At 37.8% G+C, this 18,825-nt stretch overlaps 2 protein-coding genes across 4 annotated transcripts; both read right to left on the reverse strand.

Moving 5' to 3' along the window:
- Nucleotides 1-3,512: 3,512 nt before the first annotated feature.
- Nucleotides 3,513-17,275, reverse strand: LOC114541998 (putative ankyrin repeat protein RF_0381). 2 transcript variants are annotated; one of them, XM_028561780.1, is made up of 4 exons: nucleotides 17,186-17,275; nucleotides 5,031-6,416; nucleotides 4,478-4,607; nucleotides 3,513-4,408 (listed from the first exon to the last, which is right to left on the reverse strand). In XM_028561780.1, exons 2-4 carry the CDS (start codon nucleotides 6,339-6,341, stop codon nucleotides 3,780-3,782), a joined length of 2,070 nt encoding a protein of 689 aa, XP_028417581.1. In that variant the 5' UTR covers nucleotides 6,342-6,416; nucleotides 17,186-17,275; the 3' UTR covers nucleotides 3,513-3,779. The 2 variants fall into 2 exon arrangements, with proteins under 2 accessions (XP_028417581.1, XP_028417580.1); XM_028561779.1 differs by having other exon boundaries at nucleotides 3,513-4,607.
- On the reverse strand, nucleotides 7,953-16,251 carry LOC114542024. Of its 2 annotated transcripts, XM_028561786.1 has the most exons (6): nucleotides 14,897-16,251; nucleotides 14,679-14,811; nucleotides 14,446-14,585; nucleotides 14,187-14,365; nucleotides 12,462-13,933; nucleotides 7,953-8,033 (listed from the first exon to the last, which is right to left on the reverse strand). In XM_028561786.1, exons 1-4 carry the CDS (start codon nucleotides 16,004-16,006, stop codon nucleotides 14,339-14,341), a joined length of 1,410 nt encoding a protein of 469 aa, XP_028417587.1. In that variant the 5' UTR covers nucleotides 16,007-16,251; the 3' UTR covers nucleotides 7,953-8,033; nucleotides 12,462-13,933; nucleotides 14,187-14,338. The 2 variants fall into 2 exon arrangements, with proteins under 2 accessions (XP_028417587.1, XP_028417583.1); XM_028561782.1 differs by having other exon boundaries at nucleotides 14,187-14,585.
- Nucleotides 17,276-18,825: the final 1,550 nt, after the last annotated feature.

An 18,825-nucleotide genomic window follows, 5' to 3' on the forward strand; every position in this document is an offset into this window, starting at 1 on the left:
GCCAAAATCTTTCCGTGTGCGGCAAACTGAAAGCTATCTGCTTATGGATTGTCTTAACAGCGCATGCGTAATATACGAAAGTATACATTCAAAATGGCGGACAGATTGCAAAAACAAAATTATGGATGGAAGTGAAGAAGGAGAGGTGTTGTTATTTTTGTTGCTGTTGTGTCGGACTAGACTAGACGTCCGCTTTAAACACCGTTATCCAAGTGCTATTAATTATATTACCTGTTTGAGAAAGCTTACTAGTTATTTCTGCAATATATAGCGCATTCCCGTTTCTCTCTTTTTCTAAAATCTGTAGAATTCACATCGTATAAACACCTGTATTCTGGCCAAAAATAAACCAGTTTGTCTCCCAATATGGCCTCAGCCACCAATTCGTTTTCAGTGGCGTAGGAAGGGGGGGGTACTGGGGGCACGTGCCCCCCCAAGATTTTTCAAGGGACCAAAAGTGCCCTTTTTGTGAAAAAAAAAGCCTTTTTGGGAAGCGAAAAGAAACAAAAAAGTATCTACTATTTCCCAATAATCCTTAAATTGAGAGGGATTTGCGGCCATTTCAGAGGCCTATATATCTCAAAATTTTCTCGGGGGAGCATGCCCCCGGACCCCCCAAGCAGTACGAAGCCCAAGAAATACGAAAAATGCTCTGCGGTCGGCGGTCTCTGAATCAAACCGTCCCTATATATATTTTTTATTAACCATTTAAACCGCCATTTTTATTAACCAAAAGTGCCCCTAGAAGCTGGTGCCCCCCCAACCTTTGGATGCTTCCTACGCCCTTGTTCGTTTTGCTTTGTTTGCACCGCTATCTTGGATGTCGTATAATACTCATGCGCTGCTAAGACAATCCATAAGCAGATAGCTTTCAGTTTGCCGCACACGGAAAGATTTCGGCACGCGAGGCAGAAATTATCAAACATGCTAGTTATTTGCCGTAAGTGGCACGAATGACCAAAGTCGCCCGAAAAGTCGCCCGCACACGAGAACAACTGGCTTACGCCAATTGCCACGAATGACTTTTTGCTAAGCACATAGCTCTAGTGTGCGCCGGCCTTAATTGTTCCTAGGATATACAGGGTGTCCCAAAAAAAACGAAAACTATTGAAATCACTCATTGTTAAAATTTGAATGCTGTGTTCACGAATTTCAGCCCGTGGGGATTTAATGCAACTTATAAAATGCTAAATGCTTTGTGTTGCTAGAGAAAGGGGACATGTCGAAGGACATGGTCCTTGAGATGCACATTTAAATAATGTTATCCATATTTGTAAATTGTAAATATTGTTAATAAATATCATTTTTGCGAACTAGCAAATTTGACGGCATCATATGCATGCATAAAAATGCTTATGGCAACCCCGATTTATACACTTGTGGGCCCAACAGAGTGCTTAGGCATTCAAACTCTAACAATGGCATTGTTATGGATGATTTCAATAGTTTTCGTTTTTTTTGGGACACCCTGTATAATAATTATAATTGTAGTGCACTAGCACAATTAAGTAATGAAGTGTGACTAATGAGCATGCAAATTTGAATAAGTGTATATTGACATCGATTACATTAAGTCTGATATATCTCTTCCACATATTCTAATCACAAAGATTTATTGATTAATACGATAACACACATCAGTCATAGTTCATTAATGCTCATTGCACCATTCATTCTTTTAACTTCCTTACCAAAGTTTTGTTTTACTTTGCTTTCCCTATGAGTGGCATCGCCACCTTTAAACTTTGGATAAGAAACCTTGACCTGTGGTGTACCATCTTCATGGAGTTTTGCCTTACGACATAAGTTGGCATTAAAATGGATTGCTGCCACGATGTGTCTAAATGATGTAGAAATTTTAATCAAAATAATAAGCTAACCAAATCAGTTGCTGTTAGTTTATTACTAATAGAGTAAAACCTACCTGCAGTATATACCAGCAAATGAATAAGCATTCATTTTTGGGAAGAACTGATTGATAACAGAGTGGAAACCTTCCAAACAACTAGTTTGGTCCAATGGTGAAGCTTGTTTAAGGCCTTAACAAAGGCCTTCTTTAGCATAGCACCACTTTGTTTTGTGTAGGCTGGAGAATCTATAGTTTATTGTGAAGAAAAGAAATTGTATCAAATTAATAACATCTGGGCAGTATTAGCGAAGAGCTATTTTTACAAAGCATACCAGGTAGAATCCACTTTCTTGGAGTCAGTTCACCATGAACACATTTATCATAAATGGGTCATCAAACCCATCATGTTTGTTAACAATATGACCAAGGAAAGACTTGAACTTAGCCAGTATCCTGCCATTTCCTGAGTAAGTAGATGCTGCACTCCAGTAAAGGTTGTTTATACAGGGTTGTATCCATTCTGCCAGTTCTTCACAATCTGCCTCTTTATAGCCAGCTTAGTCAAGACCTTATGCAGCTCTTGAGGTGAAAAATACATAGGTTGAGTAAAACAATAGTGCAGTGTACTTATTATGATGTGTATTTATAAACAAAACTGCTGCAAATAATAGATACTTACTCTTTTTCAAGTGCCATATGTCGAAATAATGTCTATCTTTGGTAGTTTCTCCCTCATGTGTTTCGCTATTGTTTGATGTCTGTCTGACACAAAGGTGGAAATGTCCAGGCCTTCAGCTAGGAGAAAGTTCAAACATCTTTGGAACCATTCAAATTCCATTGCAGGGCTGCTTCCAACTTCATTTCTCTATAAAAAACTCGAATCAATTATATGAGCAAAAACGAGAACTTGAGTTATTTTCATTGGTATATTACCTGGATCAAACTAAAATCAATTATTTCAGCTGACGTACAACAAAATATTGCATAAGCACCGTATTTTGCACTATGCTCCATGCTATCATGCCGTGCATCACCAGAAATAACCAAAGATTCCAATGCTTGTAATCGATCCAGAATATTTCTTCGGTAATCTTCCCAGTGAAGAAAGATTGTCGGAAACAACATTTTCTTAAAAGAAAAATCACAACTGGTATACTGGAAGTTACACCTCAATTTGCCCTGGGGTCTAAGACCTGAGTCAGTTATATATATACATACCCCTTGGTGTCTATAGTAAGATTCATTGCACATTCCAACGAGTCCCATGTGTCGAAACATGTTGAGCACTTTAGTGGGTGATCCTCCAGATACAAGAATAGCGAAACCTTGCCTTCTCCATATGTTGTTTTTTCGGCTACAAACGGGATTGGCACAAGTTGTCCTCACAATTAGCAGGGTACCGTCCGTCGTAGTTACAACGAGAGGGTCATCTCCCTTGCAATATTGGCAAAACTTAAATAGCAACAGCAACTGTGACAGGAATATGATTTTTGACAAAAATTGTTGTGATGCAATAATTTCTGTCATGCACTGAATGCTTGGTTCAAAATTCTTTAATTGCCATTTTTAAACATTTTCCTGAATACAGTTGAACGAAAATATTTAGCACTAGTTAAAAAATGTATCCACACCAAGATACATAACTAATATTTATATTCCTACTTTATGCTGCTTGGAGAGTAAAGTCATGTAGGTCAAATTTCTTCACGAAAAATTCTGATTGGTGCCAGTCCAGTTTTTCAGACAATAAGATATATTACACTCAGAATTATCTATGTACAATATGTTACAGCCAAGCTGGGATGTCAGTTTGTCTTAGGGTACAAATGGAGTCTGAAGTTGTTTAACTTCTTCAAATCAAAACCTTGTACAAACGGACAAACTTGGACTAGGAAGGATTCGTCATTTCAAACAAATCGTGGTTGGTTGTCTAATTGCTCGCTATGCTCCATATGTTGTTGCTAAAAAAGATATCTCTCATTGTTTCGTGAGCGTAAGGTCTATCATCAATCTTGTGATTAATCAGCCACGACACAAACCTAAGAGCTGTGCGATTACCAAGTTTCTCCAAATTGACAGGATTATCTTCTAAAATATTTTTCATTCGATCTAATTCAGATCCAAAAGGGTGTTCACCTTTGGTTAAGATGAAAAAAGCAATCATACCCGCCACCTGGACATCTGATTTCCTTTTAAAACGACTTTTTTCTTTTTTAACTATTGCTTCAATTACTTCCGGTGGCATCCATCCACGAGTACCTTTTGCATCTGTTTCAACTGTTGTTTCATCTTCATTAACAACGCGACTTATTCCAAAATCTGCCAATTTCATGCGACCTTCGATATCAACCAGGACGTTTGATGGTTTTAGATCTCTGTGCAATATTCCTTTGCCATGAAGAAATTCTAGTCCTGATAGAATTTCCTTAATCATTCGTGGACCTTGCTCTTTTAAATGTCCAATACTGCATGCATGAACAAGTTCCCTCAAGGTTTCTTCGCAAAGATCAACAATAAGATACATGAAGGTATCGTCACGGTGAAAATGTCGATATTTCACTATAAATGGAGACTTTGTTTCAATGAGACTCATGATTTCCTTTTCGTTTTCAACAGTTTCATCCTCACTTTGTACCAAAATTCTCTTAACAGCAACTTCACTTCCATCCTTCATGAGACCAACATAGACACAAGAAAAACCACCAGCACCAATTTTGAATCGATTCTTTGCGACAAAAGCCTGCATCGGTGTTTCAGTCTATGGACGAAAAAGTACAAATTATCTATTGTGAAAAGTTAGGAGCAAAAACGATTTGAGCATTGTTATCAGTGAAGGCAAATAGTCAAAGCTCAGTTACTAAGGCATTTTTCATACGAAATCGTTACCATGGAAACCCTATTCCGAGATAGCTTCACAGAAAGTCCGCCATGCATGATATTTTAGCAGATAGACGGAGGCGTAAGAAGCATCCAGAGATTGGGGGGGGGGGGTACCAGCTTCCAGGTTTGGTTAATAAAAAGGGCACTTTTTGTCCCTTGAAAAATTTTGGGGTCGCACGTGCCCCTGACGCTAACCCCCCCCCCCGGTTCCTACGCCCTTGCAGATAGACATATTTCGAATTATCAAGTATAGCTTGTACCACTCGGTTTTAAAATATCTCGTGTATGTTTGAAACATTACCTCTTTTAACTGGTTGCAATTCATTGCTTTCAACATCTGAATCTTCTCACAATGATTTATGGACCTTTTGAGGATAGTTGTAATTTCATCATGACCAAGCTGAATACTCAATTCAAGAAGACTTATATGTCTTCCCTGAACAAGAAATGGTCCAGCTCTCCACACAGCGAAGTTCTTCTCCAACAGAAGATTGATCAAAGCAACTGAATTTTTCACAACAGCCATCTTGAGGATGTCAATGCCAAGATTGTGAGTGCGAAGAGTCACGTCAGCACACATTTCAACTAAATACTTTACAATCTGTAATCTATTAAACCTAACAGCATACTGCAACAATGTACACCCGTTAATATCCTTGGCATTTACATCAGCGCCATGTTCAACAAGATATTTTACAATTTCTACCGTACCTTTAATAATAGCATCGTGCAGCACAGTCCACCCGTTATTTTTCACCTCATTTACATCAGTGCCATGTTCAACAAGATATTTTACAGTTTCTGGTGTACCTTTAGTGACAGCATGGTGCAGAACTGTCCACCCGTTATTATTCTTCGCATTTACATCAGCGCCATGTTCAACAAGGTCTTTCACAATTTCTGGCGTATCTTTAGTAACAGCGTAGTTCAGCGCTGTCCACCCTTTTTTATCCTTGTCATTTACATCAGCGCCATGTTCAACAAGATATTTTACAATTTCTGGCGTACCTTTAGTGACAGCATGGTGCAGAACTGTCAACCCTTTTTTATCCTTGTCAGTTACATCAGCGCCATGTTCAACAAGATATTTTACAATTTCTGGCGTACCTTTAGTGACAGCATGGTGCAGAACTGTCCACCCTTTTTTATCCTTGTCATTTACATCAGCGCCATGTTCAACCAGATATTTTACAATTTCTGGCGTACCTTTAGTGACAGCATAGTGCAGAACTGTCCACCCTTTTTTATCCTTGTCATTTACATCAGCACCATGTTCAACAAGATATTTTACAATTTCTGGCGTAACTTTAGTGACAGCATAGTGCAGAACTGTCCACCCGTTATTATCCTTGTCATTTACATCAGCGCCACATTGTTCAACAAAATATTTAACAAAGTCTGTTTCACCAAAATCAACAGTAAAATGTAAAGCATTTTTGCCCCACTCATCTTTACAACTTAAGTCAGCACCACAATATTTAACCAAAAACTTCACAATTGCTAATGATGTAGACTGCATTGGACTCTGAGAAGTTATTCCATCGTCTTGAAGATGTTTCGAACCATATTCGCGGACACTTGTACTTCCACTTGTTTCTGGCTTTATATCCATTTCTATTATAAACGTTAAGAACAACCAGCCAGTGGTGAAGTTTAGTGAGTATCGTTGGGAATAGTTGTTGTTCGACTTTAGAAAAGAAAGAGAAATTTACTCATAGTTTAAAACAATTGTATTCTTTGTGGATCCAAATGGATGAAAACTATAGTTATATAATTATCGTGTGTAAATGTTGTAAAATGTTTTATCGGTGCTAGGCCTTTGTATTCGTAGCCCGAGCACTAATAAAATTGGATTCGAGACTTTTAGTACCAATTTTAGCCGTCCCGGCGTGCCGCGCCAATAATATTGCGCTTGCAACACTGGTACCTTAGTTTAACAAAATACTTCTGCTTCAAATAAAAAATAGGTTTCTGAGGTTAACATGGACGCTGCTTGATTCACTGATATAATTGCTGCGGAGCGAGCGAACCTGAAGCGAGCGAGCCTGAAGCGAGCGAGCGTAACAGTCCAATTTGTGCAGAGAAGGGGTTCTGAACTAAATTTTATTTAGCGCAAGGAATTGTGGTCGTGCGCGTTTTTTATGCTTAGAACACAAATTTTAAACTAGCTACTGCTCAGGGCCTGTATTTTCGCTAGGCAGAATTTTGCGCCCAAACAATACTTTCCGCGCGGAAACTGAAAAGTACAATACTTTCAACTTTGTTGCGGGGAAAATGTCGCTACGCGCGCAAAATTCTACCTAATATTACTATTATTGTTAATATTCCTCTTGTGATTCGTATGTTAAAATATTTTTAAAAGTAGCTGCTTCTGAAGACTTTGACTTCAACGAGCTGTAACTCGCAAGACAGCGTTCTCTCCTTTACCCTTGAGAGCGGGAAAAACACTCCCGGGTCTATCCAACACCAGGGAAATTGGTATTCATGACACTGTAAAATGGCTATTTTCAGATGATTCCTTTTTGCCGAGTGCAATCTACAAATCCTTTGGGCAATTGAACATTTATAAATCTTTTTTCTTCAGTATAGCTAATTAACTCGCGAAATCATAATATAAACCAGCCTATTTCAAAACAATTTCAAGATAAAAGTTAGAACTTGATATAGCATATATTGACCTACATATTGACGTCTATGGAACGCCATGATTGTCTTAAATACGCGGCCGTTTAATCATTATACGTGGTCCTTTTAATTATATACGTGGCAGTTTTATCATTATATATACGTGGTGCATTTAATAATATACGCGGCCGTTTTATCATTATACGTGTATACGTCGTAATCACTGGTAGCCTGGCAAAGCCTGCTACATTTGCGGTGTTTCCACTATTAGATGCAGTATTTTTCCTAAGTGGAAATTTAACCCGGTGGTTTTATAGGTATACTTTATGTAAGACATATTAACAAAATCAAAGATGGAGGGAATTTTAAAGAAGCTTCATCTAGAAAATATATTTCTAAGTTTGCCGAGGAGTAAATCACTCCAAATATTGTTTGCAACTTGCTGCTTACGAGTTCGAGATACTAGGTATTCAAAATCGCGCAGATATGATGAGAGTAAGAGTTGAATGCGTAAAATTTTGGGGGGAACAGCTTGCAAGAGTAAATAGTGGTTGCGGAGCGCCAAAGTTTGAAGTTCCAAAGTGTGTGCTTTAAAACCATTTCCGAAAGCACAGTTTATAGAAGGATGAGAATGTTTGGGCTGAGTAAGTTAGCATTCAGCGACATTACAGACGATGAACTTGAGTGTAATTCGGAGTTTTAATATAACAAATATCACTTTAAAGGTTTATAGAGTCGACTGCAATCACTGCATGAATTTAATAATCGAAAAACAGCATTCGACGTTCACTGCTTGGTTATTTATATTATTTGTGCTGTTTTGATGTTTTGAAGGTTTAGCTATAATGAAGTATTAACTCTCACTTAAACTGTGAAAGTCTGTAACTTAATGCAACGGAAAGCAGCAGGAAAACGGATGATTTCACTTCACCTTTACGACTGTGTTTGTTTCCGAAACATCAGCTATCGGCTTTACATTTAGGACATTTCATAATATTGAAGGTTAGGTCTGGCTAGCTCAGGAAATATTTTGCTTCGTTTGAAATGACAATGTTTGACACACAGTTCAGTTCTGATTTTCATGGTTCAACCATGTGTATCATGCGGCGGTTCGTTTGCTCCGTGCTTTGGCTGTTTTTTTGCCTTTCTTTTGCATCACAAGATGAAAATTCTGGCCTTGAGACATGTATAAAAGCAATAGCAAATGGCCCGGTGGATATTTATTCGGGAATAACTTTACAGTGGAACAGAAATGGTAGTTTCATGGATTATATTCTTGCTTCAAGAATTCAACTTAAGTTGTTAAATGGATATGGAATTTGCATTGCTGATGAATCACATTGGCAAAACGGAAGTCTATTGTTTGCACCATTGTCATCTGTTTTTGTTGTAAATTCCTTGCCAGACCGAAGAAAATGGATATCTAGAAGAATTAGATATTACAACAATTCGACGGCTACGTTTCGTCTACTATTGGTGTGTGGCGATGTTGAGATAAATCCTGGACCAAATACTAACAGCACGTCCATCCACAATCGAAGACAGACGGCACCTCGGTGTACACAGTGTGAGAAACCAGTAGCGAAAAACCACAAGCGTTGTGTTTGTACCGAATGTTTTGACTTTATACACGCAAAGTGCACCCAAGATATCGACCATAAAAGCGTCTCCTCTTCTACCCCGAGGACATGGGTATGCCCTAAATGCATAGGTAGTTTTTTGCCCTTCCACATGCACAATTTATCACTATCGGACGAAGAAAGCATGGCTTCCAGCGATAGTGAAGTCATGGAAGATATACATCTCGAAGCACTGAATAATAGGGATAAACAAATGAAGATCATGCACATAAATACGCAAAGTATGATCTCAACATTTGACGGGCTGAAGATGACCTTGAGGCAGTACCCATTTGATGTTATAAGTATGAGTGAGACGTGGTTAAAGAATAATCCTTTATTACTCCAACATGTTAATATCCCTGGATACTGCAATGCTTTCCGCAACAGGGACAAAGTAAAAGGTGGTGGGGTTGGGGTGTATGTGAAAGAAACAATAAAGTTTAAACGACGAGCAGACATTGAGAATCGCTATCCAAAAATCGAGCATTTATGGATTGAGCTCCCAGGTCGAAACAAAAACAGTAAAATGCTATTGGGTACCATATATCGGTCGCAGAGTCAAATGCATTTTTCAGAGTGGTTAGATATATTAGAAAATTTATTAGTGAAATTGTTTCTTCATGGGACGGAATGCTTCTTTTAGCAGGTGATGTGAACATCGATATGCTCAAGCAGAACAACCCAGACGTTAAACGGTACACCGAAGTGCTAGATTCTCTGAATTTGGAACAGGTGATCACCAAGGCAACGAGAACGACCAAGTCATCTAGGACACTTATTGATCATATTGTAACAAATCTACCGCAACGTATCACATATAGTAACGTCTTACCATGCCCTTTAGTCAGTGATCACGACGCGCCATACATTACTGTCAACGTACGGGTTCCTCGATACGAACCCAGGTATAAGTTCATTAGGAACGAGAGACAGTTTGACGAGACTTCATATGTGAATGACTTCGCTGCACTCCCATTTGAGACTGTGTATGCTTTCGAAGATCCTGACGATCAAATTAGCGTCCTAAATGCTATGGTTCTAGAGTGTCTGGATAGACATGCGCCTTTGCGGCGCACTAAATTAACAAGGCCGCCCGCACCATGGCTGAATGAACCTAACATCCTTTCCCTCCAAAAGAAATGTAGAATTGAACGCCAAGAAGCACATAAACGCCCTAGCAATGAAAGTGCATGGAATATATTTAGAGACACTCGGAATCAACTCAAAAAGGTAATCAAGAAGGCAAAAAGAACGTTTATGATGAAAGCGCTTTCGTGTAAGAGACCCACGAAAGTTTGGAAGACAATACATCGCATTTTGAATCCAAGCCATCAGCCACTTCGTGTCGACCCGGATCAACTCAACACGTATTTTGCCCAGACTGCTGAACGTGTTACTTCTGTGTCTTCCCCCGTGGTAATGGAGCAATTACATCAACTAATCACTCAGTTCGGTGAAGACTCAAGTCTGTCATTCGACTTTCGACGTGTAAGTTATGATGAAGTTTTGCGGGAAATCAAAGGACTACGATCTGATTGTTCTACCGGTCCTGATAATATACCAACTAAATTTATTAAACTCGTTGCGGAGCACTTGGCATCACCTCTCACATATATCATAAATACATGTGTTAAACAGAAGGAATTTCCATCTTTATGGAAGATAGCTCGTATCAGTCCCATTCCTAAAGTGAATGAACCTAAGACGAATGATGATTATCGCCCAGTTTCCATATTACCAGTGTTATCAAAGGTATATGAAAAGCTTGCTTTGCAGCAAATGGCTCATTATCTCACAGACAACTCTGTTCTCCATCCAAATTTAAGTGCTTATCGAAAATGCCATTCTACAACAACAACTCTGCTTGCAATAAGGGACGATATATTAAAGGCTATGAAACGGGGCGAAGTCACAATTGCTGTCATGGCAGATTATTCGAAAGCTTTTGATACTGTGGCTTATGAGACAGTATTGATCAAATTAAACCAGCTAGGTTTTTCCAAGTCATCCATGAGGTGGATAGCAAGTTATCTGACAGGACGGAGACAGTATGTTCAAATCGATGATCATGCTTCAAAACATATTGGTGTGACGTTCGGAGTACCTCAGGGTTCAATTTTAGGCCCAGTACTCTTTAACTTGTACACTAACGATTTATCGGAAGTTTTGCCACCCGAAGTCAACTCACACCAATATGCAGACGACACGACAATCTATAAACACTGCAAACCAACTGAAATTGAGAATGGAAAATCGGAAATACAATCTGCGCTCGACAGGCTGTCATCTTGGTCTTCGCAATGCAATTTAACTCTTAACCCGAAAAAGACAAAGGCTATGCTTTTGTCAACTCCCCAAATGTCACGGGTGCATGGTCTTGATGCAGTTTCTCTAGACCTTGATGTAAATGGAAAGAAAATTGAGCAAGTTTCAACCTTCCCCTTGCTTGGTACGCAAGTTCATCAAAACCTAAGGTGGAATGATGAAATAAACTCCAAGATATCTACCTGCTATCGGACGTTGGCGGTCGTTAGAAAACTGAAGCACATTGCTCCCTTTGATGTAAGAAAGCAATTGTCGGAGTGTCTCATTATCTCCAAAATCAACTATAATGACATTGTCAGTCATCCAATTTCAGATTATCTTTTAAAACGCCTTCAGCGTGTGCAGCTAGCTGCTGCCAGCTTTGTTCTTGGGCGATATGCTAGAATATCTGATCTAGTAATATTACGATGGCTACCCATTGCTGAGTGTAGGGAAAGTCATCTGCTCCTTGCTGCTTTCAAGGCCATGTATTTTACTAATTGGCCATCGTACCTCAAATTAGATGTTTATACTCCTGGAAGGTCACTAAGATCTTCGACAGAGACAACATTAAAGGTGCCAAAAACACCAGGCACCTTTCAAGACAGCACATTCAAAAGTTTTAACTGCTTACCTTCTGCTATTAGAAATTGCACTTCATTAAATGAGTTTAAAGGTCTTTTATTGAAACATTTAAAAGAGAAGGCTACAAATAGACTTAGTTTGTAGGAAATTTTAATATATTGTAAATATAGTTTAATATAGGTTTTATAGAGTGTAGTATTTTACAGATGAAGAGCCACTCTTTAGTGGAGATACTGTAATAAATTCATTATTATTATTATTATTATTATTAAATGGCGAGGGGTTGCTGCATGCATGTATTTCTAGTGTAGTATTGTAAATACATATTATAACTTTTTGGCACCGAAATGAACATCTAAAGGCAATTATAAATTTTCAGTGTGGAAGCACTCGCTTCAGTCATGGCGCGCGGAAGCATAAAAAAGCCAACAAGACGGGCTCGAAATTCGTAATATTATTACTGTTATTGTAAAAATAAAGTCGAAGAAACATAATATTAGCGTCTATTAGATCGTTATCGATGATTATAAGCTTTCTGTCGTTAATTTTTAGCTTGTTGTCGGTTGTTGTCGGTTGTTGTCGGTTATTAGTAGGACCCTGACAGTGAAGTTAAAACTTTATGCAAAGATTTTCCTTTGTGTGGAGAGAACATGTTGAACCAAATTCTCCGCGGTAGAGGTGTAAGAGTACAGCGTGCGAGATTACGAGACAGCATTCACAGAGTGGATTCAGATGGAGTTGAAGATAGAAAGCGAGGTCGTTTACACCGACGTGTTTACAACGTGCCATGCCCAAATGCTTTGTGGCATTTGGATACAAACCATAAGCTTGTTCGTTGGAATTTTGTCATTTTTGGTTGCCTGGATTGTTTTAGTCGACTATGTGTTGCCTTGAAATGCTTCAACAACAACAAAGCTCATACACTCTTACGGGGGTTTTTAGACGGTATTCAAACATACGGTTTACCTAGCAGGGTACGAGGCGACAATGGTTTAGAAAATGTCCATATAGCCCAATTTATGATTGAGAAGCAGGGTGCAAATCGGGCGAGCATGATAACTGGTAAAAGCACCCACAATCAGAGGATTGAGAGATTGTGGAAAGATGTATTTACTGGTGTCCTTGGCTACTACTACAAGTTGTTTTACTTTATGGAAGAATCAAGTATACTTGATCCACTTAATGATCTGCACATCGCAGCACTTCATCATGTTTATTATTCCAAAATAAGTGAGAAGTTAGCAACATGGCGGGATGCCTGGGCAAGACACAAGCTACGTACAACACGATCGTCACCAATGCAAATGTGTCTGGTCAGATACAAAACCCCATTAACAATGACATCAACATGGCTGATATTGCAATGTATGGTGTTGAGGGTAACATAGATGAGCAAGATAATGATGTTAGCCAGCGACCAATTTTTGAGGCACCTCAAGTAGAGCTGAGTGAAGATTGCCTGCAAGAGATGGCATATAGGGTGCCAAGTACATGGACATCTAACAACCATGGCGTAGATAAGTATGAAGAAACTCTTGAAATAATGAACAATCACATCGAACTTTAACATTTATTTGTACAAACATAACTTTTGTCAATGTGAATTTTCATCATAAGGTTATGGAAAACAATATAAACTTTTACCCATTTAATTTTACATAATATTTCCATAACAAAGACTTTCCATAACAAAGAATTACGACAAATTATGTCGCATGAAAACCAACCTTTAACCCATAAACCATAAATTTGGAAGCTACAACTTATATTTACATTAAATCTACAGTACATTTTCACAACCACATCTAAGCCATACCAAAATAGCAATTAAGGAATGCATAGTCATATAGTTCGAAGATGTTGGTGTTATTAGCTGGTAAAGGTTTTCCCATTGTTGGTCTAGGAAGATTGAGTTGATTTATGCATGTATTTGCAGTTGGAACAAATGATGATTCTACTTCAGTGAAAACAATTTTAGGTTGCAGGGTGTAACCAAGAACTGGCTCTTCATCCATCCCAGTAACAAATTGTAAAATATTTCCCAAGGATATGTTACTTCTTCTTCCAGCTAAATAAATCATGTAGGTATATACATATTCAAAAAACGTTTTGCCAGCAAAATTATGACCATTGAGCATACAAACCATAGTACTGTACATTATTTAAAATGGTTCACATTGACTCACCTGAATAATTAATCTTAAGAAAACAATAATGCTTTGCATGCTCAATAAATATATATATATATATATATATATATATATATATATATATATATATATATATATATATATATATATATATATTTATACATGCATTACCTGTAACTTCGCGAAGATATTTAACGAATATAGCATATACTTCTTTTTCAAATTTCAATGAATTTGAACCCTCTTCACTGAACTTAGGCTTTGATAAGTGGATAACCATTCTGATTGATATATTTTCACTTTGACTTGGGATAAACAGATGCCTAAATATTGGCATCTGTCTTGCTAATCTAAAACAACAAAAAACTGATTAGCACTAATTTTTTAGATTTAATTGGATTTGGTGATCATTATTCTTAAATTTGCTCACCTGAATTATTCCTATCTGTTTTAAACCCTTTCGAAGTTGAATAATGCAAGAATCTTCATTAGGGTTAATCTGCAGTAATCTTTCCAAAATTTCATCATCTATGAACTTAGGGATTTTGCCATTTTGAACGATACTCAATCCTAGATTTAAATAACAATTTTCAGTGCAATTATTTTGAATGACACAGTTTTAGTATTTGAATATGAACAACATTTTAATGGCTATGTGCATACCTAGGATCTTTCCAACTGTTTCATATTGATCACAGAAGTGCTTTCTCAGTCCTTTATCAAAATATTTATGTTTGATTGCATTCAAAATCAACACAAAGAACTCTTTGCGAGGTCCTCCATAGTTTTTGGCACTCTTAAAAATATTTATTATATCACATAAATAAATTTATATATACACACAGACAAATGCAGTATTGAAATAAATTTATTCACTGTACCTCCCCATAGAACTCAATTTCTAATGTTGTACGCAAGTTTTGGATTTGATCAATTTCATCAAATCCTGTATCCAATACATTTTCACGATCAATAAAAATGATATTTGTATCGTCTTCTTCACAAACTGATGGGTCTTTGATTTCCAGTGCTCTTCCTTTAACAAACATGGATTGGTAGCAGGAAAGAATCTCCACAGGATCTGATACATCATTAGAATGACAATATTGGACTAATTCTGCAATGATATTATCAACCGTCTTTTCATGGGTGTCAGAGACACTCTCATCTGGATCAATAATGATAGGAGGTGTTGCATGATTAACAGAAACTTGTAGAGTTGGTAGTTGTACTGTTATTGATATAACTGATTCAGATGCGACTGAAGACATGATAAATGGTTCAATTTCCAAATCATCAGTTTGGCCTGGACCATCATTAGGTATGTGGGTTACATCTTCTTGCTTTTCTTCTTCACCCTCATCACTTGTATCAAACATCTTTGTGCACCGAAAACTGTGTTTTCGCAGTTCATGTACTAAAAATTCTTGATCACAACTAATGCACTTTTCTTTTACTTCTGACTTTTTTCGAGAAAAAAGAGGTTTTGTCAAGACAGACTTTTGGATAGGTCTCAGATAGATTTTTGCCTGAGGACCGCCATTTGCTTTTAAGTCTTTTACAGACCATGAGCCATCAACAACAACAAGTTCCCTGCAATTCGCTACGCATCTCATCAGTTCAAACACACCACAATCATAATTAAGCTGTGGAAAACCAAGAACTTCAGACGAGCCATTCTCAGTCTCACTTGAAGTTATTTTCTTCACGACTGTTTCCTCGTCATCATCTACATCGAATTTGATCTTCTTACATCCTAGCCCTGCCTTAAACAGAACTTGTTTTTCGGCTGCAGTGGGGACTTTGTACGCCATTCTATCTGCCAAGCAAACCATTTGGGCTGTCCAAGTCCTTTTCCTCGATTGTTTTGTTCCCTTTTTACTTCCTCTTCGGTTATTGTGAAACAATTTTCGAACTTCTTGAGAGGCTAAGGCTCCTGATGTAGAACCCCCTTGACTCCTTGAGCAGTTAACTCTAGAGATTTTTTGCATAATTCCCGTAATCGCACCCTATCCCCAATAGTTGAGACCCCAATGCGAGAAAGTTCGCTGTCCGTTGAAGAAAGAACGATTTTCTCATCCACCCTTTCTGCGACAAATAGACTTAAAAGATTTGCTAGTCCAAGCTGCTGTAAAATTTTCTCCATTTTTGCAAAAAGTCGGCCATGTTAAATTCCATACCAATGTTGCATGAAGTATTACTATCGACTATCAAATGAACTGGCTATAATAACTGCAGATTCGGCGGCGAAATTGCGAAATAAAATACGGGAGTTTTATTTCGTCCTGGTATCGTGAGTAACAAAACTACCGCATATAATAGTGAAAGCAGAGCGAATGCATATAGAAGCGTATAATATTAAAAGTACCATGTATAATAATAAAACTACTGCGTATAATGTCAAAAGCACCATGTGTAATAATAAAACTACCACGCATAATATCAAAAGCACCACGCATAATGAATTATAGAACCACCGCGTATAATGTTGAATGCACCACGTATAATGATAAAACTACCGCGTATAATGTTGAATGCACCAGGTATAATAATAGAACCACCGCGTATAATGTTGAATGCACCACGTATAATGATAAAACTACCGCGTATATTGTTGAAAGCACCACGTATAACAATAGAACTACCACGTATAATGATAAAACGGCCGCGTATATTATTAAATGCACCACGTATAATGATGAAACTGCCGCGTATATAATTAAAAGGACCACGTATAATGATTAAACGGCCGCGTATATTATTAAAAGCACCACGTATAACGATGTTTGATCACTTAAGACAGTCATGGCGTTCTATAGGACGTCATTGACAGTGTTCTCGCTAACAGGTATTAATTCATGTACAGCCCCAGCGAGTTAACGCTCAATAGAGGTTCACTTTACGTGTTTTAAACCTGCTATTACTATTATTTAAAACCGATTTAGTTTATCAACATTTCATATGACAGTTCACTTGGACGCTAAAATGCTCGCAGCAATCCCTACAGTGCAGGTAACCTAGTAATATTTGTGTAGTGTGGCAATCACACGGGAATGTGACACACAAACCTCGCACAAATATATGCTGCTCGTTTCGATCATAACACGATTTCTAGCCGCTTTTGAGTTCTGTAGTGCTGAAGCAAATCATTGTGATTATAATCTACTTACCCACTTTCAATGGTTTATGTTCTATACATCATAATAAAGAGTGCCGATACAGCATCGAAAATGAAACAAATATATTGGATAAAAATCTTTGTCATCAAAATCAACCATTGTCTGCGGTATTTCACAATAGTCAATAAACCAGTAAGATCCAATTTCCGCTTTGCAGCTCGAGTTACAGATTAAACCTGGAGCATCTAAACACCACAAAGATTCTACGTACTGCAATTAAATATTTTTCATTTTCGTCAGCAAAAGAAGTGTAAATAAAAACAATCACCGAGTCTCTATTGCTTCTAGCTCTATCTTAACACCTTCCATACAGTGGCGTAGCCAGCCTGACGATTTTGTCCCGCTATGTAAATTTCGAGTTATTATAATTATTCATGCCTTTAGAAATCTATTGTTTTCACAGTCAGTGAACACTAAAATATTAGCATAGCGGGAGAAATCGACAGGCTGGCTACGCTACTGCTTCCATACAGCATAAGTCATGTCGCAGGCAATACAGCGTCAATTAAATCTGGGACTATTTACAGTTAGTGCCTAGCAAAATCGTTCTCGTAACGAACAAATATAATCCTATAATTTTAAAGACGTGATGACAAATGGCTAGTTAGTTCTTCATTGTCCATACAGATTTTTTAAAGTCATCTTGGTATGAAATATTTCAGTTATGAAATCTTTCTTTCAAATAGTGTACAATAATATATTGCATGTGGACTGTGATATTGAGGTTCTACCTGAACCAACCACACGTTGTGTTGAGGATATTCTAAGTGTAAGAAATATATATATATATATATATATTTATTCCAACTGTACCTAATTTCCATTTATTAATAAGAACTACAGCACATTCTGCTAAACTATTATCCCGATGATTGAAATAGGATTGAGAATCACTGTACCGACCCGTAATTCCGCACACACTCACATAAAGTAAAATGGAATATTTAATATGAAAAAAGTAAAAATAAAATACAAAATTTCGCCTAAACTCTCTCGTAAACGTTTGTCGTTCGTATCTCCTCGTGTTACGTGTTCGCTTCGCTTTACTCCCCCCCGGTCCTGTCAATTATCCAACCTGCGAATAGGCAGAATCCTAAATTCGGGACATCACGTAGATAAAGCAAAACTCGCAAATAATTAAAATACCTTCTTGTCGATTTTTATTCGGAAAGTGTCGCAAAGTGCACGGCGACTTCCAAAACTGTAAATGATGCTACCGACCATCAAAGTTGCTACCGACTGTCTACGAAATGCAAATCTACTGCGACTGATTCTGTCGCCCTTGTGTCTAATTTTTGTCGCTATAAGTTTGCCTTTCAAGGACAAACTTATCCCCCCTCTACTATACTACAGTGATAATTATTTTAAAATTAGCTTTGTTCCGTCGCCCTTGTGTCGCTCCAAATTCCCTTTTCAATGAAGCAGCGGAAGCCAGGAAGGATTCATCAAAAAAAGTCGTCTAATTGCTCGCTGTGTTCCTTGTGGTGTTGCTAAAAAAGATATCTCAGTGTTTCGTGAGCGTAAGGTCTATCATCAATCTTGTGATTAATCAGCCACGACACTAACCTACGAGCTCTTCGATTACCAAGTTTCTCCAAATTGACAGGGTTATCCTCTGAAATATTTTTCAT

The sequence above is a fragment of the Dendronephthya gigantea genome, unplaced genomic scaffold (assembly GCF_004324835.1).
Source record: "Dendronephthya gigantea isolate DGI-Jeju-01 unplaced genomic scaffold, DenGig_1.0 000003F, whole genome shotgun sequence".
Classification (NCBI taxonomy): Eukaryota; Metazoa; Cnidaria; class Anthozoa; order Malacalcyonacea; family Nephtheidae; genus Dendronephthya; species Dendronephthya gigantea.

What these genes read in the sequence shown, in the direction of transcription:
- LOC114542024 (XM_028561782.1), bottom strand. Translation starts at nt 16,006, where the DNA reads ATGCAAAAAATCTCTAGAGTTAACTGCTCAAGGAGTCAAGGGGGTTCT. An exon ending in AAATTGAGTTCTATGGGGAG is followed by an intron (nt 14,812 to 14,896) that starts GTACAGTGAATA and finishes AATATTTTTAAG; the next exon opens with AGTGCCAAAAACTATGGAGG. An exon ending in AACAGTTGGAAAGATCCTAG is followed by an intron (nt 14,586 to 14,678) that starts GTATGCACATAG and finishes ATTTAAATCTAG; the next exon opens with GATTGAGTATCGTTCAAAAT.
- LOC114541998 (XM_028561779.1), bottom strand. Translation starts at nt 6,341, where the DNA reads ATGGATATAAAGCCAGAAACAAGTGGAAGTACAAGTGTCCGCGAATAT. An exon ending in ATTGCAACCAGTTAAAAGAG is followed by an intron (nt 4,608 to 5,030) that starts GTAATGTTTCAA and finishes TTTCGTCCATAG; the next exon opens with ACTGAAACACCGATGCAGGC.